We start from the raw sequence: 27,387 nt of genomic DNA, 5'->3' as shown, positions 1-27,387 counted from the left end.
ATTAGGGCCTCTGACTTTCTCATGAGGAAAAGAAATAACCAAATATTTTTCTTTATTCTCATTTTCCGACTCTAGATGTTTTTTATTTTGAGGGAGGACCATTGTAACTCCCTTTTAAAGACACTTTCTTTTGCATCACTTTCTGTGTCTTCCTCCACTTTTACATCTACGAATTACAGCTAAAGCTTTGCTTAGGACTGGCCTGGGAGCATTCAGTTTGATTCTGATTCATCACCCACTATTGCACATGTGGTTCACAGACTTCCCCTACTCAAATGTAAATGGGGTATTCACACTTTTGGTGATTAAATCTAAAAAATGGGCAGGGAAGGTAATTTAATCTTCACAAAATGAAAGTAGCCTCCAATAGTGATAATAGGTCCCAGTAAAATTACAGCCATAACCTAGAAGTGTCAGATTTGTAGCTTCCCCTCCAGTATGAGAACTTAATCCAACGTCTTTCAAGATACTAATATCTTTCCAAAAAATCACTGATGCAAGAGTTCTGAGAAATTTTGTTAGATGGTTACACATTGAAATATTGAATTATTATCCTACAGAAAACTCTAAGTTTCAGTAAGTCATTCTGCTAAAATTGTAAATCATTACTAATCTCTGTCTATGCAAAAGGATTACCTAATCCTTTAGCTTATGTAACATTTCCCTATAAAATACTAGCTGAGATGAAAGAAACTTTGCCTCTTATTGATCATCTTCAGTGGCCTTCCTGACATCCTCCTCACCGCATCTCATTCTCCTCACCCCTCCGGGACCCCTGAATGTTTGTCTGTCACCTGACAGTAGGACTGTGAAAGGGAAAATCAGGTAGAGAAAGATTCAAGTTTGTATTTTTGAAGGTTTAAGAATGAATGATAAAGAAGTTAAATGAAAGGTAAAGTCTTTGAAATTTCTTTAAATTCTTCTTGTATACAGATTTTAAATATATGATGAACTGTTATGCCTATAAAATAAATCTCTTGTTTAATGCTGTATGTTATACATTTCACTAGTAAGAATAGTGAAATTCTTCATTGAATTTTTGAATAATTGAATAAAATTAGTTGAATGAGTTCAAATGCCGAAATCCTCTGATTTAACCTTAAGAAAATCATAATTTAAACTATTCCATGTAAAAGGTTTACAGATCATTATCATGAATACCTTCCAACCTGGTCAAACAAAATCAGACTTGATCTGTGTTTTCCTTAAAGTAACAAGCCTAATGATCAGAGATTGGATTGCCAACAGAAATCTATAAATTTACAACCTTTTAAGGAAAAACCTGCCTTTGGTTGCCTTTTTTTTAAAAAAATAAGACAGTAATTATTATTTACTTTTTTTCTGTGTGGATCTCCTTGGAACTTCCTCAGATGACTGGACTGAACTTTGTTTCTAGCCCATCCTTACAGAACTGAATTCTGAAGTGACTCATTTTGAGGAACTAGGACATCTCTGACTGTGTATAATATTTCTATACTTAAATCTTAGATTTCCTTTTACTTAAATTATTGTGGATTGCCACTTTATTAAATTCTCTTTATTTCACTTTCTTATCAGCAAGTATACTGCTACTGCTGTCTCAAATCCCCACTTCTTGTTTTTAACACCTACTCCTTGTACTTCCAATCTCCCTTACCTCAGTTACTTCTTACTTTTCTCATACTTATTTGGCTAGAATTGGAGACACACTTACTATGATTTCTAGCACTTACACAAAAATAGAGTTAAGTTTATAGAGTCTACCTATATTATTGGTGACACTCAGATAGTTTACATTTAGCAACAAGACTTTCCTATTTGAGGCTGAATACTAAGGATTTACTTGTAAGTTTTTTGAAGGTCTTCCTTTCAGGCATTAATGTCAAATAGCTTCTGAGGCTTTTTTTATTTTTTATTTTTTGGAACTGGATTTTATTTTAATCCCAATTCACACCTATTATAGATCTTAAAGTCAGTAGCAAAGGTAGTCCTTATGAGGCTGACAAATTATTCATCAAGATGAATGATTTCTGAATAGATGGCTCCCATCACTATTTACCTGGCCCTGAGTAGAGTGAGGGGATGCTACTATTTGGGAATCCTGAGGAAAGCCCCTGCATAATTCAGGGGCTCAAATAAGGCCATCAGATCTGGGCTAGACTGTCATAGTGTCATTCTTTGGCCTTTCTCTAACCTCTACCTGTGATTAAAGAGCTTATTTGTAACTCCTTTTTTCCCTCTCATTTAGAAAATTTGATTCTTGTTAGTCCTCATTAATGCTCCATTTTACCCTCAATAACACACATTTTTTATGATTCATTCTACTTTTAATTGCTTTTCCCTAAAAGGTTATATTTCCCTCATGAAGATACCAACAGGCTTCTATTATATGTCTCTTACCTTCTCTCTACCCTGTTTCACTGTCCCCTGTCTGTGTGTGCAGTCTCTCCTCCTCACAAGAGGGGAATATGTGGGATGGAATTTTCTTTCTGGTTTTTCTTTTTGTGATGACTTGATTATTTTTCCTTTAATTTGAAGCTTTTGGAATGATACCTCCAGTCTGGTCCTTTCTAAGTATCATTTACTTCCTTCTTTTGTTACTCTTAACAGAAAGAACCACTCCTGAGCAGCTGTACCTCTTTTCCTTATTCAGTCTTGCTGTCATGGTCGAGATAAATGATGTTACTGCCTCTATGTCTATTATGGCCTGGGTGACCTTTTAAATTGGAAATGTTAAACATTTTTAGATTTTGAAATGAATTCTTAGTCAAGTTTACAAAGTGATTTTCTTCGTTCTGCTTTCCCAGTTTCAACTTAAACTTTATTCAGAAACCTTATCACCTTCTCTAAACCCTAAGTCAATTATTAGAATCACTGTTAAAGAAAATCCCAACTTGTAAATGTCCTCTGGTAATTCACTATGATTTTTAAAACTAAAAGTGAACATTTTCCTTAAATTTAAATTTTTCCCTGCCATGAATGAGTAAGTTCTTTACTGGCAATGGGATCAACTCATGTTTTCACTTTTATTCCTTTGCCATTGATGAAGGCCTCTGCTCTAAAACTTTGGACATTTTCAGAAGCCATCTTTGCTCCATACATTTGACTTCCCAGATTACTACAAGTCACCCCATCTAAGTGATGTGGGAGAAACACACCCAAGTTTGGAGCAACATCTTGTCCCAAGAATAGGAGACTCAAACTCCATTCAGTCCAGAAGTAAGAAAAGAATTTTATTTAAAGAAGTGGCTTATGGTGGCATAATAGCAGGTCGAATCATCTGGGGACAAATCAGGGAACCTTATGGCCAATGGATAAACCCATGGGCTAGTAGAGTAGTGTCTTTGAAGCTGATACTATGGAGTAATAGCTCCTCTATAGGATGGCAGCTTCCTCAAAGGACTGAAGATTCCCCCTTAGAGTGGCAGCTTCCATTGTAGTGACAGCTTCCACCAAGGGGTGAAGTTCCCCCATAGAGTAACAGGTTCTACAGTGGAGTGGCAGTTTCCACACCCTGCGGATCAGGGTTGGCATATTTATTGGGGTCTGATCACTTAGCAGCTCCATTTCCAAACTCAGGTGGTGGTATGTTTTAGAGTTTGTTGCCATAGGAAATAAGAACATGCACAAGATTGAGGGATTCTTCTGGGATGCCAGAGTCTCCAGTGCCCAGGCTCCATATTCTTCCACTGTCCACCTTGTCATCATTTGTCAGGGAGAGATCTTGATGCCCTTCCAGAGTGGGAACACAAGGAGGGGATATATTGGGGGACCACTATAGGTCATTAATTATTTCTAAGAACAATATAAGCAATTAATAAAACAGAGGTGGTACAAAGCCTAGCATAGAATGTTAGAGATCTTAGTACACAGAGTGGATAATTGAACAGTCTACAATTCATGCTTGACTAATGCTGAATTTATGAGAATTGCAGTTGATGTTTAACTAGTTAGAAATGCAAGATTTCAGAATATGAGGGTCCTGTTCTTATTAGTACCCCTTATTACTCACTGCCAGCTCACATCATAAGGACATAAGCAGAAGGGTGTGGAGTCAGGAGTCTTTGCAGACCTTGAAAAGCCAAACTTCTCACTCTTCTGACTATAGCGTATATAGTCTATAGAGAGTTGGCTCATTTTTAATAGATGAGACTATTGAGAGACCACTCTATTTAACATCTTGTGACTCCAAGGTATCCACTTAACCATCATCATTTCTCATCAAGAGCCACACTTGAGGACACTGTGCTTGAAGAACTTTGCCAATGAATTTCCCCTCCTGAACATCCATGACTACTCTGAACCACCAACAGCAACAGCTACCTTGCTTCTCCCAACCCAGCTCCATCTCCTGCTGATGTCTAATGGCTGCTGCTGCCTATTCACAGGAAGTCCAACATTGTGCATCCTGTGTTTGCCCCAGAAGAGACCTTGTCAGTGTCAAATTAATATATGTGTAAAACTGATAATCATGTGCCATTATCTGATATTTGTGACTCTACAATATGAATTGATACCATCCCAAAATTTTAACCTAAAGAGTTAAACCTTTCATGTGCTCTTCTAATATACTTCAGTTTTTTTTTAAACTTTGACTCATTTCCTTCATTTTGCATTTATGTTACAAGCAGAGACTGCTTTCCTCCTGAAGACCTTATATACCTCTGCCTCACTTATAAGTTTGCTATATTTCACTGTTATAAGTTTGCCCTTTTCCCTCTTCTTCCCCTTTGATTGTCATCTATGTGCCTCAGTATGGGAATGTGCCCTCTGGACCATGCTTTGTCCAGAGAGGAATACCTTCTATATATTTAGTATTGGTCCATCATTGAACATACCCAATTTTAGGGCCGTAGGGGGAGTATAAGAAGAAATCTAATTAAGTAATTTTTAGCACTCAATGATTCCACTATAATAGTTTGATAAAGTTATAACTATGTGATTTAAATAAGATATAATGGTAATAAGAATAGTATAAGGGCCTCTGAAATGATGAAAGTGCTTGTATACTTCCCCCATTTTCTCCTTGCCATACACTCTAGAGGATATGTAAAGAGGAGACTGGGACCCTATTCCTATAGTGTCATAACCAAATGACCCAAGAAGGGAAAGAAGAAAGATGAGATGTGACTCAGGTATATCCCACCTTACTAGAATTTATAACCCTTCAGAAAAATATTTCCTAAATCACTTTAAGAATGTTCCAATTATTTTCCCCGTTAATGACTTCTCTTAAGCAATCATTCATAACCCATAGAACCTATTGTCATCTGGACATCTGACATCTCAAGTCACAGTCTGGATGTGTATGCAGGTTTCAGACTCCATATTTTGTGCCCCCAAAAAGAAAGTCAGCTCTTTGGCTCATGGATATCACATTTCTGGTACAAGAAATAAGAGTGATAATAATGGGCATCTTTATTTTAGCCCTGATCTTATTGGGAAGGGTTTTAGTTTATTCCCATGACAGATAATGATGGCCAGTGCTTTTAGATAGATGCCATTCATCACTTTAAGGAATGTTTCATTCATTCCAAGATTTTCAAATGTTTTTATAAGAAATGGGTATTGTATTTTGTTTAATTCTCTGCATCTATTGAAATAATCATGTGCTGTTGTCATCTGAACATCTGACATCTCATGTCACAGTCTGGATGTGGTATGCAGACTTCAGGCTCCATATTTTATGCCCACAAAAAAAAAATCAGCTCTTTGGCTCACGGTGGTCACACTTCTGGTACAATAAATAATATGGGTTTTTTTTCTAATTCAGTAAAAACGTTTTTTGGTATTTCAATGGGTATGGCACTAAATAAGTAGATTAATTTGGTTAGGATTGTCATTTTTATTATGTTAGCTCATCCCACCCATGAGCAATCAATGTTTTCCAATTGTTTAGATTTAGTTTTAATTGTGTGGAGAGTGTTTTGTAGTTGTGTTCACATAGTTCCTATATTTGTCTTGGCAGATAGATTCCTAAGTATTTTATTTTGTCTAGGGTGATTTTGAATAGAATTTCTCTTTCTAATTGCTGCTACTGAAATGGGTTGGAGATATATAGAAATGATGATAACTTATGCAGGTTTATTTTGTATCCTGCAACTTTGCTAAAATTGTTGATTATTTACACTAGCTTTTTGGTTGATTCTCTAGGATTCTTTAAGTAAACCACCATATCATCCACCAAGAGTGATAGCTTGATCTCCTCATTGCCAATTTTAATACCTTTGATTTCTTTTTCTTCTCTAATTTCTACTGCAAGTGTTTCTACTACAATGTTAAATAACCGAGGTGATAATGGGCATCTTTTGTTTTATTCCTGATCTTATTGGGAAGGCTTCTAGTTAGATGATGTTTGCTAATGGTTTTAGATATATACTGTTTATTATTTTTAGGAAAGGCCTTTCTATTCCTATACTTTCTAGTGTTTTCAATAGGAATGAGTGTTGTATTTTATCAAAGGCTTTTTCTGCATCTATTGAGATAATCATGTGATTTTTGTTGGGTTGCTTGTTAATATGGTCAATTCTGTGGATGGTTTTCCTAATAATGAACCATCCTTGCATTCCTGGTATGAATCCTACCTGGTCATAGTGAATAACCTTTGTAATGACATGCTGGAGTCTTTTTGCTAATATGCTATTTTATTTAAAAATTTTGCATCAAGAAGGCAGTTGAGTAGCTCAGTGGATTGAGAGCCAGGTCTAGAGATGGGAGGTCCTAGGTTCAAATCTGGCCTCAGATACTTCCCAGCTGTGTGACCCTGGGCAAGTCACTTGACCCCCATTGCCTAGCCCTTACCACTCTTCTGCCTTGGAACCAATACACAGAATTGACTCCAAGACGGAAGGTAAGGGTTTAAAAAAAATTTTTTTTTTGCATCAATACTCATTAAAGAGATTGCTCTTTAATTTTTCTTTTTGTGTTTCAGTTCTTCCTGGTTTAAGTATAAATACCATATTTTTATCACAAAAAGAATTTGGAAGGATTCTTTCTTCCCCTATTTTTCTAAATAGTTTGTCTAGTATTGGAGTTCGTTGCTCTTTAAATGTTTGGTACAATTCACTTGTGAATCCTTCTGGCCCTAGGGGCCTTTTTCTTTTTTTTCTTTTTTTTTAAACCCTTACTTTCCGCCTTGGAGTCAATTCTGTGTATTGGCTCCAAAGCAGAAGAGTGGTAAGGGCTAGGCAATGGGGGTCAAGTGACTTGCCCAGGGTCACACAGGGGCCTTTTTCTTAGGGAGTTCTTTGACGGCTTATTCAATTTCTTATTCTGTGATGAGGTTGCTTTATTTTTCCTATATTGGTTGTGTTGTTACTTTTTAAATTTTTGACACTGGTAATATGGATTTCTTTCTTTTTTAAAAATTCAATTGTTTTCATTTAATTCAAGTCAATCAATGGCTTATCTATTTTTTTCATTAAACCCAATCTTTGTCTTATTTATTAGTTCAATGGCTTTTAACTTTCAGTTTTATTCATCTCTCCCTTGATTGTGAGGATTTTACTTTGTTCTTTTTCTATTATCTTTGGTTGCATGCCCAATTTATTGATCTACCTCTATGGTATTGATGTAAATATATACAGATATTAATTTCCCTTTAAGTACTTGTTTGGTTACATCCCATAGATTTTGATATGTTGTCTTTTAATTGTAATTTTCTTTAATGAAATTGTTGATTTTTTCTGATTTGTTCTTTGACCCATTCATTTTTTAGAATAGGATATTTGGTTTCCAATTCATTTTTAGTCTTTCTTTCTGTGGCCTTTATAGAGTATAATTTGTATTGCATTGTGGCCTGAAAAGAATGCATTTAAGATTTCTGCTTTGCTACATTTGAATGTGAGGATTTTATATCTTATTATGTGGTCAGTTTTGGTGAAGGTGCATATTCCCTTCTATTCCCATTCATTTTTCTACAGAAGTCTCTAATACCCAACCTTTCCAAAATTCTATTTATCTCCTAAACTTTTTCCTTCTTTGTTTTCTGGTTGGATTTATATACTTCTGAGAGGGGAAGGTTGATGTCCCCCACTAATTACTTTTTCTATCTATTTCTTTCTGTAATTCATATAACTTTTCCTTTGGGAATATGGATGCAATGCCATTTGGTGCATAGGTGTTTAAAAATTGATACTGTTTCATTGTCTATGGTGCCTTTTATCATGATGTAATTTCCTTCCTTCTCTCTTGATTAGATCTATGTTTACTTTTGTTTTGTGTGAGATTATGATTGCTACCACAGTTGTTGGGTTTTTTCCCTTAGCTGAGGCACAGTAGCTTCTACTGTATTCTCTTACTTATTTGTTGTACCTTCCTATTTTCAGTTTCAATTTATTATAGATAGCATATAGTGGCATAATGTTTTTTAATTTACTGTTCTATCCTTTTCCATTTTATGGGTGAGTTCATCCCACTCATATTCACAATTATGATTACTTATTATGTTTCTCTCCATCTTATTTTTCCCTACTTATTCTTCTTTTTCTCTCTCTTTTTAGCTTCTCCCTTTTCACAGATTATTTAAAAATAATAATAAACATGTACCTGCCATCATAGCAACAGTACAGTGTATTGGTTCTGAGACAAAAGAGTGCTAAGGGAGTTAAGTGACTTGTGCAAGATTACACAGCTAGTAATTTCTGAGATCAGATCTGAACCCAAGACCTCTCATCTCTAGGCCTGGCTCTCAATCCACTGAGCCACCTAGCTACCTAGCAGCTCCCTTCATAGATGTTTTGTTTTCAATAACCTCTCCACCCCAATTCACCCTCCTTAGGGCCCTCTTTCCTTATTCTCTCTACCATCCTAGTCTCTATAGGGTAAGATAGTTTTCTTTAGCCAACTATGTGGGTGTTATTCTCATTTTGAGCTAGTTCCAATGAGAGTAAGGTTCAAACTTAGCCATCTGCACCCCAATCTTCTCCTCTACTGTATTTGCCTCTTATGAGCCTATTTTTTAAACTGAGGTTCCAACTTGTTACTTTTTAATTATATTTTATTTTATTTTTCTCCATTTACATGTAATAACTATTTCCAACATTCTTCTCTTTTTAATATATTTGGAAATTTTTGTTTAATTAATTAATTTGAAATATTTTTCCATGGTTACAAGATTCATGTTCCTTCTCTCTCCTACCCCCACCCCCTCCTGTAGTCATTGTGCAATTCCATTTGGTTTTACACATGTCATTGATCAAGACCTATTTCCATGTTATTGATATTTTCACTAGGGTGATCGTTTAGAGTCTATATCCCCAATCATATCCCCATCAACCCATGTGATCAAGCAGTTGTTTTTCTACTGTGTTTCTATTTCCACAGTTCTTCCTCTGAATGTGGATAGTGTTCTTTCTCAGGTCCCTCAGAATTGTTCTGGATCCTTGCATTACTGTTAGCAGAGAAGTCCATTACATTAGATTATACCACAGTGTATCAGTCCCTGGGTATAATGTTTTACTGGTTCTGCTCCTTTCACACTGCATCAGTTACATTTATTTCACCTATATTATCAGAATTACTGTCCTATAATTGAGCAAAATAGCTCCTAATGATTGCTTTAATTCCTCTTCATTGGAGGCGACTTTACCCTTTTCGCTTTTGTATTTGTATTTGTAATTTGTATTTTTTGTATTTTTTTTGTATTTTTGTAATTTGTATTTTTGTAATTTGTAATTTGTAATTTGTAATTTGATTTTCTTCTCTCCTTTTTTAATCAAATTAACCAATATTCTATTTTATTTTACTCCATAAAACCAACTCCTAGTCTCATTGATTAGCTCAATGGTTCTTTTACTTTCAATTTTTTAGGATTTCCAATGTAGTCATTAATTGGACATTTTTAATTTATTCATTATCTAGTTTTTTATAACATTTTGCAGCTACATATTAATATTTTCATGGGTGGACACCTGAGAAGGAGATTGGAAACTGAGGAGAAATGGATCAAGGAGAGAAAGAGATTGAGAGAGAGAGATAGTGACAAAGGAATAAAGACTCAGAAACAAGGAGTTAAAAAACATGGGCTCAATCATGTGTGCCCTTCTAATGCTATTGATAGAGGGCTCTAAACATGTCCCCAAACTTTTATTGGAGAATTTAGGAATGTGGAGCGGGAGGTAGCTAATGAACATGTGACATGGCATAGGTTTTAACATTGACTCAATTGACAATCACATTAATGTGAGGAGATTAATCAAACATATGACTTGGTAAGGAATGTGGTCTAACAAGATGGAAGCTAGGACCCCATGGCAAATAATGTTCTTTTCAGGAATTCTTTTGTTCTTTGGAATGAAGACTTGGAAATACAATAATCAAAAGTAGGGTGACCATAACTCTGATATATGAACACATAAGATACAATATCAATCCACCAATAATACTTTCAAGATGCTAATATACTGGAATACTACATTTTTCATAGTTGTGTGCCCAATTAATTGACCTACTTTTTCTCCATTTAATTTATATTAACATTCAAGGATAAAAAATTTTCCCCTAAGTACTGCTTTGGAGGTCTCCATTAAATTGTGATATATTGTCTCCTCATTATCAACCATTTAATTAAATCAGTGATGGGTTCTATGATTGTTCTTTGAGCCATTCTTGTGAAGAATTAGATTATTTAGTTTCCGATTAATTTTTTATTTGATTGAGGGGATTTCATCACAACTGAAATGGTCATCCAAATATTGTTAAATTTATAGTTACTTGGACTCAATAGATTTAATTGGTGGTCACTAGGGATTTAATGACTAATTCCCAAAATGAATTACTAAAGTAAAATGTAATTTATAGTAGTTTACTTTACAATAGAGGGAAGATATTAAGGGGGAGGGAGAGAGACAGACAGACAGACAGACAGACAGACAGACAGACAGACAGAGATCTTCAGCTTCCTCTGAACTAGTTAGAAATTCTAAGGCACCAGTCAGAGGAAAGGAGTCTTAAGACGATGGGTCTTTCTCGGAGGGTCACACCTCCAGAAAGGGCAAGGAAGGAAGTCAGCTTTTACACTCACCACAGCGACTATCCAAAATGAAAGCAGTCTGAGGTCTCCTGCATGAGCTCCTCTAGGGGTCCAGTTCGACAGCCAAGTGTCTTCACTCCAAGTCTGAGTGTCTGTCTTCCAGTCTCTGCTCAAGTGTCTCTCTTCACTCCAACTCCAAGAGTCTCTCTTTACTCCATCCAAGAGTCTGTCTCTTTCCCTCCAAGTCCAAGAGTCTCTCTTTACTCCATCTGAGAGTTTGTCTTCCAGTCAAATTCTTTTTTTTTATTCAATCATTTATTAGTCATTCAATGTCAATGTTACCATATTTTACATAATAGCTAGTTTTTATCTCAAAGGGATCTAATTTTAGTACATCATGTTAATAATAAAAACAAGCCAGAGAATATGGCTAAATCTCAACCAGTCTAGCATATTAATATCCTCTGGACAAGGCAAGCTAGAATTCAATCACTTTACACATACTTAGGGTAGTGTTTCAAAATTAAAAAAAAAAAAAAACTAGGAAGCTGATACAATTTAAAGCAGGGGGAAAGGAAGATTTGTTTTGGTCTTTTATTTCAGCAAATGGAATAAATAAATGGAATAAACTTCGAGTGACTAATGATTCCTCACTCCAAGTCTGAGTGACTGATTGATCTTCACTCTAAGCCTGAGTGACTGATTGAAATTCTCTGTGTGTCTGTTTCCACTATTTAAAAACCTTTTTCTCTTATGTCACCTCCCCTAAATTTTACATCTACCAATCACAGGAGATGTTCCTCTCCAGGACTGCCTGCTCTGTCACACGTCAATCACAGTCTTCCCACTCAGTGTATGAAATGGGTGTTCATACCTTTTGTGATTAGTTCACATCTTTTTGTGGTTAGTTCATAACTTTTTGTGGTTAAAATGGGTAGGTCTAATTTAAGTCCTGGGTTTACATTTTAGGGATTAGAATCTAAAAATAGACAGGGGATTACAATTTAATCTTCATAATAAAGGAAAAGCTAATTACCTTCATTGTTTAATCAGAGGAGAGCCAAATCTAATCTTCACAATGTTATGTTAGAATTGAACTCTGATCAACTCCTAGTCACTAGGAATCCCCAAACTTTTTACACAGGGGGCCAGTTCACTGTCCGTTAGACTATTGGAGGGCCAAATTACCACTATCCTTTGCCTGTATACAATACTGGAGGTGGTGCTGGGCCTGTGACACTATATACTGTTGTCTGGGACAACAGAGGCTGCAGTGCTGGCTGTGATGAGCCTGTCACACCTTGTACATCACTGCCACCACTATACCAGGCAACAGTATCCAAAGTGCAGAATCCCCTCCCCCAGGTCACCACTCACATCTTCCATTGTGCAGTCACATAATCCATTGTTCACGGCATCGTTCTGATTCAGTTACTCTCAGAACAAAGTGCCACACAAAGGATTATGTCACCAGAAGTAGTACTGTACGTGAGCAACACTGTGCTTTGTGGTGCCACCACTTAACGGGTACTCCAGGAGCACAGGATGGGAATGTGTGTGTAAAGGTGGATGTATGACCTAAGCTTCTGTACTTTATGTCCTTTTGTTGCTTTCACAGCCCAATATAAGTTTTCAGAGCTTCCAGTATGGTGCAATAGAGAGGTTGGGTCACTGCCCTCACGGTCTGTGCTCTAGTCCTCACTCAAGTGATGCCCTGCTCTCTATTGACTTTGACCATTTCTTTCTACCCTTGAACTGTAACCTCTAATTGGGTAATAGGCAACAGAGCTCCCTATTGGTGCTTGGTCTTGTGCCTTCAGACAGTACTGTAGTCCCTTGGAATCTCTTTCTGACTTGGTTGTTCAGTCTTCGTACAGTCCCTGGGCACTGCTTTTGCCCCACAGTTTCCACTTTCTCTGTGCTGTGTTCTCAATCATCACCCACCTATAGAACTCTCTATCTTCCTAAGCTTTCCTGGGCTAGAAAAAATGACTCACGGTGATTTTGTTATTTACTTTTCCACTCAGAATTCAGTCTGGTGTGTTGTTTAAGTTGTTGAAGAAGGAACATATTAGGGTAGTTCAGAAAAAATGCTGACTTCACTTGGCCATCTTGGCTCCACCATTTGGACTCTGGATTTCCTTACTGGTGCTAATGATGATGATGATGATGATGATGATGATGATGATGATGATGATGATGATGACACTGTATTTCTTTACATCCTCTGAGCTTAACACATGACCGGATACATGGTAAATGCTAACAAATGCTTCTTGACTTAGCCCTTACAACAAACCTATGTAGATGCTTATTCCCATGTTATACATGAAGAAATTGAGGCTGAGAAAGGTTCATTGTCCCCAAAGCCAAGAGCTAAGTGTCTGAAATATGATTCCAACTCAAGTCTTTTTTACTCCAAGTTCACTGTTTTATGCACTATCTCATCTACCTGCTCACATCCTTTCTCTGGGTTTCAGTGCATTTTCCTTCCAATTCTCTCATTTCATTAATATAATGACCTTCTCTCTTCACCTTTATCTACCTGCAGTTTTCTCACCTAAAAGGGGGAATTATAATAGAATCTCTTGCCTCAAGGTGATTGTGAGGATTACATGGTATGATATTTCTAAAGGCTTTAGCATATGACTTGGCACAAAGTAAACATTTAATCAATACATATTTTCTTTCTTTATTCTTAACCTTCCCTTATTCAGATTCTCAGCTCTGTGTAATTCTCCCCAAATCCCTTCCCATCCTATGTGGAGGAGGACAGAGAGGTAAGACCTGAAGCTTCATCTATTAATAAACATTTATTAAGTGCCCACTCTATTTGAGGCATGAAAAAGAAAGTCCTTGGCCTCGAGGAGTTGATAGTCTAATAGAGGAAGAACATACAATGGAGGAAACTAAAAATAGGAGGGCAAGAAGGGAAGGTATCTGATAAGGCAGAATGCATGGAGATAGAAAGGTCCAAAGGAATGCAACTGGGTAGGATGTGAAGTGATGTCTGGGCCTGATGCCCTTGTAAAATGGAAGTTTGAATCTAATCATGGAGTTTCCAGGGGGAGAAGGCAATGATGAGGTAAGAGTATCAAAGTTGGTATGATTTTGCCTGATGATGAGGTTAAAGGTAATACAATGAAGAGATGTAAATGAACACAGTTGGGTAGGAAATGAAGAGATGGCTGGTCTGGGCACTGTTCTTAAATGGAGGCTAGAGGAGGGTCTCTCCACTTGGCACTGAATTCAGCACTGCTTTCTCTGCAAATTCTTGTTAAACACATCCTTTTCCCAACTCTACTCCCAGATCAGGCATGCTAAGTGAAGTACTGTGTGTAGACCTTTTACTTCAAGGGCAGCAACATTAAGAATCTCTAACTCAGCAGAGGGCAGACCAAGGAACACATTTGGCTGCTTAGAACACTTTCCCCCAGAACTGGCAGCTGTTCTCTTCCAGGAGACTGGCTCTTCTGGAACTCATCTTCTTACCAGGGAATTAGAGAGTTAGAATTGCCAGCATTAGAGACTTTCCCCAAGTAGTAGATCCTTTAATATAATTTCACTAACATTTATATTGGGCTTTCTTTTCCCTGCAGGGAAGCAACTAGCAAGGAGAAAACTAAGGTTATGGAAGTCTTTGAGGGCATTCCCTTGCCAGTAGCATTTTTTTCTAAAGAGAACCTGCACTTTGCTAGCAAATTCCAATTCCAAGACACAGATATCCTCCTGCTCTCCTACCCCAAATCAGGTAACATAGATTTAACAATCAGGTTTTAGATGACTATTCCTACCATAGCTCTATCTCCTTCCTCCTTGATCACTCATCTCCACAAATCAATGTGGTTCTTCCCACAGATACATTAGAGAGAATCCTCTTTGAGTGACATATTGAATGAAATGGGATTCTTTGAGGGGAGAGGACAATAATTCGATCTTTTCTAGAAACACAAAGGAATTCCCCCTTCAGGGGTCCTGACTTATCAGATAGAGAATTGCCAAGTGGGCCTTTATCCACACTGAAGATACTCTTGGTTAAATGTCTGATCTTCACATAATGAAATGCCCATTTTCTGTTGCCCAGACCTGGAGTACCAGTGCTAATTTGAAAGTATAAGACTGAATGGGACATTGGGGTCAGGACTCTGGGCAGCTGGGGACAGCAAACAAACTAGAGAAATCAATGGATGGGGGAAGAAATAGGGATATGTTGAAGGCCAACTTTGCCTCCATTAGAATTGTGCTTGAGGACAAGCAATGGAGGTGGTGGTCGTCAACTCCTGGGGAATAAGAAATGAGTGAAACTGTGTCTCCTTCCCTCACCTCACCTCTGTCTTTAACTATAGTGAGAGGTTCAACCTTCACAACCATACTTCTTTCCTTTCTTTAACAGGCACACACTGGATGCAGCAGATTCTGAGCCTTATGCTCAACAAGGAGGACTTGCAGAACCAAAATAACATTCCTACCTTTATTCGGGTCCCTTGGATTGAAAACTTTATCTTTCAGAAAGAGTGGACCAAAATACCTGAACCACGCCTTCTCACTACTCACCTCCCTGCCAACTTTTTCATTAAAAACCTGAAGAACTCCAAGGTTCGAGTAAGTGAAAATGGACTCAGAAACTTTCTTTCTCTTTTTTTCTAGGAAAAAAAAGAGGCAAACAAACAGGTAGGAAGGTAAGTAGAGAAAGAGATAGACTAGGAAAAACAAAAACAAAAGAAAAAAAAGGATTTTTGGAGCATTTTTTAACCCTGACTTTTTCTCTCAGTAAAAACTATAAAGCAGAAGAGCAAGGGCTAGGCAAATTGAATTGGTTGACTTGCCCAGAGTCAAACAGGTAGGAAGTGTCTGAAGGCAAATTTGAATTCACATCTTCTTGACTCCAGGCCCTGCCACTCTACCAATTGTACCACTTAGCTGCCCCTGAAGCATCTTTTTCTTTAAATGCCAAGAATAGATCAAGAGAAAAGTCAAGAAGAAGCAGGGAGAAATTGAATAGCTTGGAAAGCTACTTGTTGAATTGATTATACTCTTAAAAAGAAAAACAAGTTCTATGCAGTTGAAGCAGTTTCATGTATGATCCACTTTTTCTGTGGTCTTATGTATGTGGAAAAACCCATTTATTTGGTGTTTATTAAATTCAGAAAAATATATACATGTGCATATACAAAATATACACACATATGATATATACATATATAGTTTGTGTGTGTGTAAAATCCTTAGGCTAATTAGATTCTAGTCTGTCCCCTGTATAATCTGCTTGACCTCCTGGTGGGACTGGGTTTATTTCCTAAAAATGTAGGAAGGGATTGATCTGCTTTATCTACTCCAATTTTATTATCTAACCTACTTCCCTCATTCAAACTACTTCAGATTCAAATCCTATTGCTGATGTGTGCTCTGTACCTTGGGTAAGTCACTTAAATTTTTCTATCCCTCTGTTTCACCATCTGTAAAATGAAGAGGTTGGTATTGGATGGCCTCTGTGATCCCCATCTAGCTGTAAAATTGATTCTTTGGTAGCCTGAAGAAAGGCACACGGTGATTTTTAGTACTAAAACAAGCAGTCAGAAGAAAGGAGTGAATGACTAGTGGTATACCTTCCATAAATACAACATTCTCTTTGCCAAGAAATGTAAGGATAATTTTAAGGCTGTAACTTAAAATCTATTAATTTGGTCACCAGGGAAAATCCCAAATAATAAAATGCCCAAGTCAGCTGGAAATTATGGTGGTTTTAATTAATAGAGAGAGAAGGAATTAAGGAGAAGAGAGAGGGAAAGGAAAGAGTTAATTTAAACTGCTCCAACTCAGGCTGAGCCAGGCAGTAAGTTAAAGGCCTTGGCCAAACTGGCCTCCCTGAGCCCAAGGGAAAGGGAGTCAGTCTTATCACTCACCATGAGACTGTTTCAAGGAAGCTGTCTGAGGGAGATCCTCCAGGCTGAGTTCCAGTCCTGAACTCACTTCTTGCTGCTCATCTAGACCTCCTTTTAAAGATCTTTTTTCTTGTGTCACCTCCCCTAAATTTTCATGTCGACCAATCACAGCAGATGCTTTTCTCCAGGACTGCCCACTATTTAGTTCTCACCTTCTCTGACTAGATTTTCTCCAGGACTGTCCACTCTTTAGTTCTCACCTTCTCTGGCTAGATTATCTCTTTTGAACTACTTCTCACTTCTTTATTAAGTTCACCTTTTTTCAGTTACTTGACTTTTTTTATGATTAATTTAACCTTTATAGTTACTTAACACCTTTTTGTATTAGATCTAAAAATAGACTTAGCTTAAAGTTCTAGCTTCACTATAAGGTATGAGTTAAGTACCTTCATTGTTCAATCAGGAGTTTACAACTTTATCTTCCCCTAAAGTACTGTCTGAGTAGGGTGGAGTAATTTTAAAATTAACAGAAAGAAGCATCAGAACCCAACTTCCTAGTCTGTCTTTTACTCCTTGGTGTATATCATCTCTCCTGCCTTCAAGAGTCAATGATAGCAAAACATTTTCAAAACAGAAGAACACCATGTGTAGGCTTAAGATCTCAGCCACATATTTTTCTAAACCTTTACCTTCCATCTCAGCATCAATACAAAGTATTGGTGCCTAGGCAGATGAGCTGTAAGAGCTATGCAAATGGGGTTAAATGACTCTTCATGAATATCTTCCTTTTCATTGGCCATCATACAGGCCTGGAATACTCCACCTCCTAGTTTTCCTGGCTTTCTTCAAACTCACCTCAATCAATCAGCAAATATTCATTAAGCACCTATTATGTGCAAAGCACTGTAATAAGCCCTGGGGATACAAAAAAGGCAATAGACAGTCTCTCCAGTGATGACCTGCCAACAGAATTGAAAGAGTTACAGCAGAAGCAGCATAAGGAGGTTTTTCAGATTAGTGGGAAGGAGCCCAAGGTGGATGGCATAATCAGTACAAGCAAGACTAAGGAAATGGTGAGGATTGGGGGGAAATTAAAAAGTTTGATGAAAAGACACACCCAAAGGGCAATTCTACCTGGATTAATTTACCTGTTCAGTACCATAACAAACTAAACAAAAGTTATTTCAGAACTCTAGAAAAAAATTAGATTCATTTGGAAAGTACAAAAGACCAACAATATAAAGGGAATGAATGAAAAAAATGTGAAGGAAAGTGTCTTCACTGTACCATATCTCAAACTGTATTATTTAATAGCAACACCAAAACCACCTGGTACTAGCTAAGAAATAGACAAGTAGATCGATGGAATAGATAAGGTACTCAACATGTAGTAGTTAATAACCATAGTAACCAAGTGTTTGACAAACCTAAAGATCCAAGATTTTGGAAAAATTCATTATTCATCAAAAACTCCTGGGAAACCTTGCAGAATGTGAAAGTTTCTCAGAAATTAGGCAGAGAACAAGATCTCCCACTATATAACAAAGTAAAGTTAAAATGGATACATGATTTAGAAATAAAGGGTGATATTAAGAAATTAGAGGAGCATAAGAGTTTAGCTCTCACATCTATGGATAAGGGAAGAATTTATGATCAAACATGACATAAAGAACATTACAAAATGTAAAATGTATCACTTTGGTTACATTAAATTACAGGTTTTCACAAACAAAACCAATGTAATCAAGATGAAAAAGGAAACAAAAACTGGAGGAAAAGTTTTATAGCAAGTGTCTCTGAAAAAGGTCTCTTTTCTCAAAAGTTAGGGAACTGAGTCAAATTTATAAGTACACAATGCATTTCCTAGTTGATAAATAATCAAAGGATATGAATAGGCTATTCTCAGATGAAGAAATTAAAACTGTCTTTCGTCATGTGATAAAATGCTCCAAACCACAATTCATTAGAGTAATAAAAATTAAAACAGCTCTGAGATACCACCTCACACTTATCAGACTGGCTAATATGATAAAAAAGGAAAATGAGAAATATTGGAGGGAATGTAGGAAAATTGAGACACTAATGCACTATTAGTGAACACTAGCATTCTGGAGAGCAATTTGGAGCCATGCCCAAAGGGCCATAAAACTGTGCATACCCTTTGACCCAACAGTACCACTACTAGGTCTATATCCCAAAGAGATCAAAGATAAGGGGAAAGGATTTACTTGTACAAAAATATTATGGGAGTTCTTTTTGTAATGGCAAAGAACTGAAAAATGAAGGGTTATCCATCAGTTTGGGGAATTACTGAACAAGTTGTGGTATGTGCTTGTAATAGAATAGTATCATCCCATGAAAAATGGTGAATGGGATGATCTCAAGAAAAAACAAACACCTAGAAAGATTTATAAGAAATGATGCAGAGTGAAATGAGCAGAACTAGGAGCATATTGTACACTGCAATAGCAACAATGTATAATAATCAACTGTGAATGATTAAACTATTATCAGCAGTGGAAGGATGTTGGACAACTCCAAGAGAGTCATGATGAAAAAGACTTTCCACCACAATATGAGAAACTGAGTGTGAATGCAGATTGAAGCATACTATTCTTCACTTTAATTCCTCCACTTGTTTTTTTTCTCTAATATAAGTGATCTCTCTTATTTCACAACATTATCAATAGGAAAATGTGTGTTGTATGATAGCAAATGCATGTACAATCTATATTATATTGCCTGCCATCCTAGGTAGAGGAGGAGAAGGAAGGAGGGAGAAAACATGGATTACAAAATGTCAGAAAACAACTATTAAAAATTCAATTTAATTTTTTTAAAAGGAGTTGGAGGCACAGAGATAATTCTAAGGCTTGAATAGCTTTTTATTTATAAAGAATTGTTCTTACTAAAGTGTTAGGCTCAATTGTTTCTGCAGGCCAAAAGTAATACTAGTTCTGTCAGCATTGTCTAAAGTTCCGTGCCTTTGGAAAAAGCATCATTTGACCTGTCCTAGTTATGATTCTATCACTTCCTTCTGCAGAATTCAGTTTCCAGAAAATAAGGATGTTGTATTATATGATTTCTATGGTCTCATCTAGCCTTTCCTTATCCTTTGAGCATATAGATAATCAATATAGGAATCTATAAATAGATAATCTCAGTTTAAATGATCTTGAGTTTTAGTATTGTGTATGAACCTAGGAAAAGAGACAGATATGGGGGAAGCTAAGTGGTGTAACAAGGGAATCACTTTAAAAGACTGATATATATTAATTTAAGGTCGCCAAGGAATCAGCTATGTAATTCCTAAATGAAAAACTCAAGTCAGCCGTCAGCCTTTTTTGGAGTTTAATTACAATAGGAGCAAGAAAGGAATTAGAGATAGAGAGAGAGAAAAAGGGAGAGAAGGAAATAGGGCTTAAATACCCCTTCTGTTTAGGCTGGGCCAAAAGGCCCAAGCCCTTAGATAGCTGGGGCAAAGAAAAGAGATCAGTCCCTATTACTCACGTGTCCAAAATGGAGAAACAGTCTCAGAGGCCCCCACCTTCAGCTTCCTTCAGAGCAAGCTTCCTCAGAGCCCAGGAACCACACCGACCAAAAACTCAACCCCCCTCCAGTCTCCACACCCTCCTATCTTTAAGGACACCATCCAAGTTGCCTCCCCTCAGTCCTCACATCTACCAATCACTCTTCATCAATTTCCCTGTCAATGGAGGCTCTCGCTTAACCCAGGACCGCCCAGAGGTTTCTGGCTTTTGCACATGTCTGTTGAAGGTCATATTTTCAAATGATTAAATCTATACTCCTTTGCTACAGCCCTTTCTAAATCCTGTTAACTTGAGTATGGTAGAGATTGGAATAATTAAATTTTGATCTAGGCTGCAGCCCTTACTCAATCCTATTAGGACTGAATAGGGTGGAGTATCTCCATTGTATCAATTCTAAAATCAATCAAGACTCAAAGAAATTCCTGTTCTATGCTTAAGCATAGGTCAAAGTCCTTTCCATTGTTCAGCAAAGGGTTTCTGTCCTAAAGTAATCTTAAGAAGGGAAGAGAAGGAACCTCCCATGCCAATGGGGTTCCCATTCCAATAGACTATCAGTAAGAAATTTTCCAAGTATGAAATATCCCAATGGTGAAATTTCCAACATTTATAAGCCTAAGGAAATTTGAGGTTTACAGTGGAGATAAAGAAAATTCCCTAAGGAAATTGGTTAGGCAACAATTTCTAGAAGTTTACCCCAAATCTCAGGATTGTTACTATCCTTTCTTCATTTTGTTTGTCCTTAGGTAGTGTTTTTGGTACGAAACCCAAAAGATGTTCTGGTCTCCTTTTATCATTTCTACAATTTCTCGAAGTTTCTGCCAGATTTCAATTCCTTTGATGACTTCTTTCATCAGTTCATTGAAGGCAAAGGTTATTATACCTGGGGATCTAGGGTGGTGGGGACAAAGCTGATAGGGAGGAAAACATGGCTAGACTTTGAGGTCCCATTTCTTATGTCTCATTATTCTCTTTAATTTTCAATTCCAAATTCTCTAACCCCTCCCTCACCCATTGAGAAGACAAGAAATATGATACCCATTGGTACATATGATCACGGAAATAAATATTTCCAATATATGGTTAATCTGGTGAATCAGAGTTGTTCAAAGTTGGAATGGGCTCAATCTGGAATTGAGGACTTCGAACCCTCCCAGAGGAAGCAAATATCCCATCCCTGGAAGACTTCAAGCAGAATCTGGACTTAGAAGAGATTCCTCATTCTGTTCTGTGATTACATCAGTGGCAAGGCTAACCTTAGTGAGGAGAGATGTTCCAGACCCTGAGTAGGGGAAAGAGTTGTCAAGAGTTTCCTGCTCCTTCCTATGACACCAGGAGCATTGATGGGACAGGATCAGTAGAATGACTAGGGGGGATCATGAGCTTCTCCAAGTTCTACCCTTCCTTGTTTGCCTTATTTGAAGGAGAGCAATATGGCAGACTTACATCTAAGACAATAGTGTCAAATTCAAATAGAAATAGGGGCCACTAAACCACATATACAGATCCCTCTGGGCTGCATACTGAACTTGGTTTTTAAATGCAATTTTATGTTTTATTATATTTTTATTTATTTTGCTAAATATTTTCCAATACATTTTAATCGGGTTCAGTTTACACTGAGGATGTTGTGGGCCATGTGGTAGACCTCTGGTCTAAAATAACCATTAGTGGGTCAGTCAAATGAGAGAAGACTCTGGCTTGCCATGGAATGTGAGGAAAACCACAGATAAAGTCAAAAAAGGGGATAAGGAAACTGGCCCTGTCCATTGTCCTGTGTAGAGATCATAGATAATCAATTTAGAGCTAGAAGTTATCTAAACAGGACATTTAAGAAAAGGTTGGGGTGGGAATTAGGAAGATTTGAATCTAAGTTCTGCCTGAGATATTCAGTGGCTTATGACCTTGGATAAGTCATTTAGCTTCTGTTTGCCTCAGTTTCCTCAAATGTAAAATGAAGCTAATAAAAGGACTTACCTTGTAGGGTCTTGGAAGGATCCAATGATATGATTTTTGTAAAGCATGTAACAGTATTTGATACATAGCAGGCCTTTATAAATGCTTATTCTCCTCCTTTCTCTTCATTTGACAAATGAGGAAATTTGAGGCCCAAAATTTAAATGACTTTCTCCTGGTCACACAGTTGGCAAGTGATACACCATAGATTCTGCTTGGGTCCTCCTGATGTCAGCCAAGGTTCTTTTCTGCCCAACTTGCTCTGTCTCATCTCAACAACTCAGTCAAATTTTCAGAGTGCCAAGCCACTAGGAAGTTTTCTAAGAAGTGAGGTCACTGCTACTGATTACAGAAAGAACAAATAGTATATGTTCTTCCTCTGGACACAAGACAGATGCCCTCTGGGAGAGCCCCACCCTGGCCATGGGATAGATAGGGGGCTGAGCAGCTGCCATAGTCAGAACTGCAATGCCTTGGGCCCTGGCTGGGGAGCATGCCTTTGACCCTCTCTCTGCCTTCTCTCTCTCTAGTGAGTTATGGTTCCTGGTTTAACCACACTAAGAGTTGGCTAGGTGTGTGGCATGAACTGAATTCCTTTCTGATCACCTACGAAGACCTGTCCCAGGTAGACAAACTTTTCTCCACTACATTTCCCTGTGCTCAGTCATCAGGTCTGGATCCCATCACCCCTTCAGGTAGTATTTTCAAGGGTCTTCTCCTCCATGGCCCCAGCTAATCGTGGAGATGCCCCTGTTGACTGAGAAGTGGCCAGGGTCCCAGGCTTTGGTCATCTGTTTTCTTCCAACTGGGGAGCTTCCATGCTGGATGACCAGCTCCCCTGGGATTTTCCCAGATGCTCAGATTTCACAGGAAATCAAGGAATTGGTATTGGAATGATGGATGCTGGAGAATAATGTAACAAGATCATGCACTCACAAGTACACACCCATAATCACATACACATGTTGTCATACAAATACATATATATACTCCTGAGTGGGATGAAGTCATGAATGATGGATCTCTCCTTGCCCCCAGTCCCACCCCCACCACTGCAATTAGTTCACCAACACGGAGTTGAGAGGACAAAGTATGAGAAAGCAGTTTATTCTTTCAAGAACTGGACACTACCTGCTTTGGATGCTTGTGGAATTGGCATGGCCATTGCATACCCAGAAACTCAGGCAAACTATTATCAGGGAAATTCCTTTGCTCCCTTACATCCTCACCCAAAACATATAATAACCCCTATAGAAACCCTGAGGGGATTACCCTCTTTGATCCTCCTCTAGATTTAAGATGGACAGAGAGATGCCCCTCCAGACTACATCTCAATACTATTGGGCCATATCTTAGACATCTGTCTGTCCCTAAAACTAAAGAATCTTTTATGAGGGTCATTCCCTATGTTTCCAGGCAGACCCCAGTCAGATGACCAGCCCTCCCCCCACCACCATCAAATGCCAGAGTAGTTACCACTCTAGAGTCGAGTCGTGTCTACACATGACACAGCATCATGTCCTGTGACAAGGGAATCACTTTAAAAGACTGATATATATTAATTTAAGTTCGCCAAGGAATTCAGCTATGTAATTCCTAAATGAAAAACTCAAGTCAGCCGTCAGCCTTTTTTGGAGTTTAATTACAATAGGAGCAAGAAAGGAATTAGAGATAGAGAGAGAGAAAAAGGGAGAGAAGGGAATAGGGCTTAAATACCCCTTCTGTTTAGGCTGGGCCAAAAGGCCCAAGCCCTTAGATAGCTGGGGCAAAGAAAAGAGATCAGTCCCTATCACTCACGTGACCAAAATGGAGAAACAGTCTCAGAGGCCCCCACCTTCAGCTTCCTTCAGCGCAAGCTTCTCCGAGTCCACCGCAATCACCCTGACCAAACTCCTCAACCCTCCTCAAGTCTCCGGCTCCTCCTATCTTTAAGGAAACCATCCAAGTTCCTCCTCTCAGTTCTCCCATCTACCAATCACTGTTCATCAATTTCCCTGTGCCAATGGAGGCTCTAGCTTAACCCAGGACCACCCAGAGGTTTCTGGCTTTTGCACATGTCTGTTGAAGGTCATATTTTCAAATGATTAAATCTTTGATCTAGGCTGCAGCCCTTACTCAATCCTGTTAGGACTGAATAGGGTGGAGGTTTATTCCAAGTATCTCCATTGTATCAATTCTAAAATCAATCATGATTCAAAGAAATTCCTCTTCTATGCTTAAGCATAGGTCAAAGTCCTTTCCATTGTTCAGCAAAAGGTTTCTGTCCTAAAGTAATCTTAAGAAGGGAAGAGAAGGAACCTCCCATGCCAATGGGGTTCCCATTCCAATAGACTATCAGTAAGAAATTTTCCAAGTATGAAATATCCCAATGGTGAAATTTCCAACATTTATAAGTCTAAGGAATTTTAAGGTTTACAGTCCTCACTGTTGTAAAGAGTATATAATCCCCAGAATTAATAGATTCTGGGAGCAGCCTTCCATCTTGCTTTTCCACCTGTACTATCCTCCTGGCCATACTCAACATTACTTTCTAAATTGGTAAATTTCTCTTTTCATTTTTAAGCTAAGTTTCAGAATCTTGCATTCTTGCATAAGGTATCCTTCCAGAACCCCAGGGATTCACCTCTGCACCCCACAACAGAATGTCTTTGCCCCATTCTGACATTCAATGTTTGTCTTAGAATTAAGATTTTTATGACTCTTTCAAATTCCTTCTGGCAGAATATTCTCCAGTTTTTGTACTTTTTCTTTGGATTTATCGATGCAAAATATTCTGAAAACTGGTCAACCTGGCTTGCTCACTCTCAGACCTCACATGTCTTGCAACCCAGAAAAAGAGTCATGTATCCTCCCTCAGATATATTCAACCTGGCTTGAAAACAAGGTGTCTCAACCCTGCCAGAAAATCAAGATGTCTGTCTCATCTTTGCAACTTCTCACCAGTTCCATCTAAGAGATTCCATGATCTAGTCACAGTTTTCAGTCCTATAATCTGTCCCATTCCTCTGTATCTCTTGCACAAGCACACAACACCACAACACTTGCTTCACTCTCTTTCTGGCAGGGGCCCCTCTCCTGGCACCTGTGACACATCTTATACACTCACGTCCAGAGAAGGACTCCTCACCCTCCATCTATATTCACAAATTCCTTTTGTAGCAGAATCTGAATTCCCCAATCATCACTACCTTAGTACTGCTACTGCTGAAACTCCCTTCAGGCATGAAAGCAAGTGAGAATCACCCAGTCCCCCCTTCCTGGTCAACAGCTGTAAAACTTTACTTACTTTACTGCATTACTTACTTTCTTTTTTTCTTAATTTAACATTATTTTCATTTGGTCAATTTCAAACATTATTCCTTGGTTACAAAAATCATTTTCTCTTCCTCCCTTCCCTCCCCGCACCCCTCCCATAGCCGACTCACAATTCCACATGTGTCCTTGATCAGAACCCATCTGGGTGACGCATTCCTTAAGCCGTGCCCAAAAACAAGTAACTGAGGCCCCTCACCATTTCACAATCCTGGACTGGCCCCCCATCTGAGAGAGATGGGGTCATGGACACTGGATCCCACCAACGCAATGAGTTCACAAAGACAGAGCTCAGAGGACAAAGTATGAAACAGCAGTTTATTCTTTTGTGAAAGGGCCATTCCTTCCTTTGGATGTTTGAGGTATACATTATGCACATGTCATATACTCACAAACACATTCCTAAGCACACATAAACACACACATATTCACAGACACACATATATAAGCATACACACCCAGATAATCAGAAATGCATACCTATGGTCACAGAGACACAAGGGCCCATATAATTCAAAAATACACAGAATGAATCACACACACTGACAAACCTGCATTATACACATGCATACATATACTCATAAGCACATGCTCACCAATTAAAATAGGTCATGAGCACCTGCTCCCCAGTCTCCAGCCTTGGTTCCTGGTTTCTAACCATACCTCCAGAATTCCCCAATCTGATTTTATTACAGGAGCAGCAGGGATCCTAGAGATGCCTCTACTGGGGAGGAAGGGAGGCTGGGGTCCTGTGATACCTCAGCCTAATTCCTGCTCCCCATTTCTAAGAAACCTCACCAAGTTATCCAGAACCTGGCTAACTTCCTGGGACAGAAGCTGGAACCAGATGATATGGAGAACATCCTACATTACAGCAGTTTTTCCTCCATGAGTCAAAATGACTCCCTCAACTATTCTTCTTCTATAGACTTGTTTGACCACAGCAAGGGGAAGTTTTTTAGGAAAGGTAAGGACCTTCCTAAAGCATTCCTGCAGGGCTTCACCAGGAAGGGGAGGGATCCTTATTTCTCCCAGCATTTCACTCAGTGTCCTTTTCTCCCTTTAGGTGTCACAGGAAACTGGAAGGAACACTTCTCACCAGAGCAGAATGATAAATTTAATAATATCTACCAGGAAAAGTTGGGAGATCTAACCTTTAAATTTGACTGGTCTCTGAACTGACCAGGAAAACAAAAACTAGACCCTTTCTCTAATCCTCAGCTGATTACTGTAGTGATGTTTCATCTCTATTCCACCTTACTTTACCCCAATCCCTGCCACAATCATGTACCCTTCTATTCAGTATGTGGCCAACACTAAGTCATCCCCTATTTTCAAACCTTTTGGCAACCTATCCCTGTGGAGTATGGAGGAACCTAGGACAATTTAGACCCACTGAGGAAAGTGGCCATAATGACATCCTTGTAAGTCTGCCTGGGATTTCTGGCTGGGTCAATCTCAATTCAGAGCTACAAGTTTCTGACTGGCTAAAATTCAGATAAGAAGAATTCCTAAAAGCCTCTTGCCTAGTTGGCCATAATAATCCTTGAGCCATTCCTTATTTGGATGACCAGAGAAGCCTTTGCAATGTCATGACCAAATAACCCAGACTTCCCTTCCCCTGTTTCCTGTAAACCCCCAAGTTACTCTAAACAAATCAACTGTCACTCTTCAATTGCTTGAATAAACTATAAAATGTAAGACTAAACTCTGAATAAATGGAAGTCATAACCCTCAA

At 38.2% G+C, this 27,387-nt stretch overlaps 1 protein-coding gene across 9 annotated transcripts; it reads left to right on the top strand.

Moving 5' to 3' along the window:
• Positions 1-671: 671 nt before the first annotated feature.
• Positions 672-27,387, top strand: LOC103105375 (sulfotransferase 2A1-like). 9 transcript variants are annotated; one of them, XM_056811026.1, is made up of 9 exons: positions 685-892; positions 12,979-13,206; positions 13,669-13,731; positions 14,551-14,702; positions 15,345-15,553; positions 21,128-21,254; positions 22,868-22,962; positions 26,439-26,616; positions 26,716-27,387. In XM_056811026.1, the coding sequence occupies exons 3-9, from the start codon at positions 13,712-13,714 to the stop codon at positions 26,829-26,831; spliced, it is 897 nt and encodes a 298-aa protein (XP_056667004.1). In that variant the 5' UTR covers positions 685-892; positions 12,979-13,206; positions 13,669-13,711; the 3' UTR covers positions 26,832-27,387. The 9 variants fall into 9 exon arrangements, with proteins under 9 accessions (XP_056667012.1, XP_056666983.1, XP_056667021.1 ...); XM_056811029.1 differs by having other exon boundaries at positions 686-825; XM_056811005.1 differs by lacking the exon at positions 12,979-13,206 and having other exon boundaries at positions 684-892; positions 26,697-27,387.

This window comes from Monodelphis domestica, chromosome 1, assembly GCF_027887165.1.
Source record: "Monodelphis domestica isolate mMonDom1 chromosome 1, mMonDom1.pri, whole genome shotgun sequence".
In the NCBI taxonomy this organism is placed as follows: domain Eukaryota; kingdom Metazoa; phylum Chordata; class Mammalia; order Didelphimorphia; family Didelphidae; genus Monodelphis; species Monodelphis domestica.
This window is presented reverse-complemented; position numbering and strand designations above follow the sequence as displayed.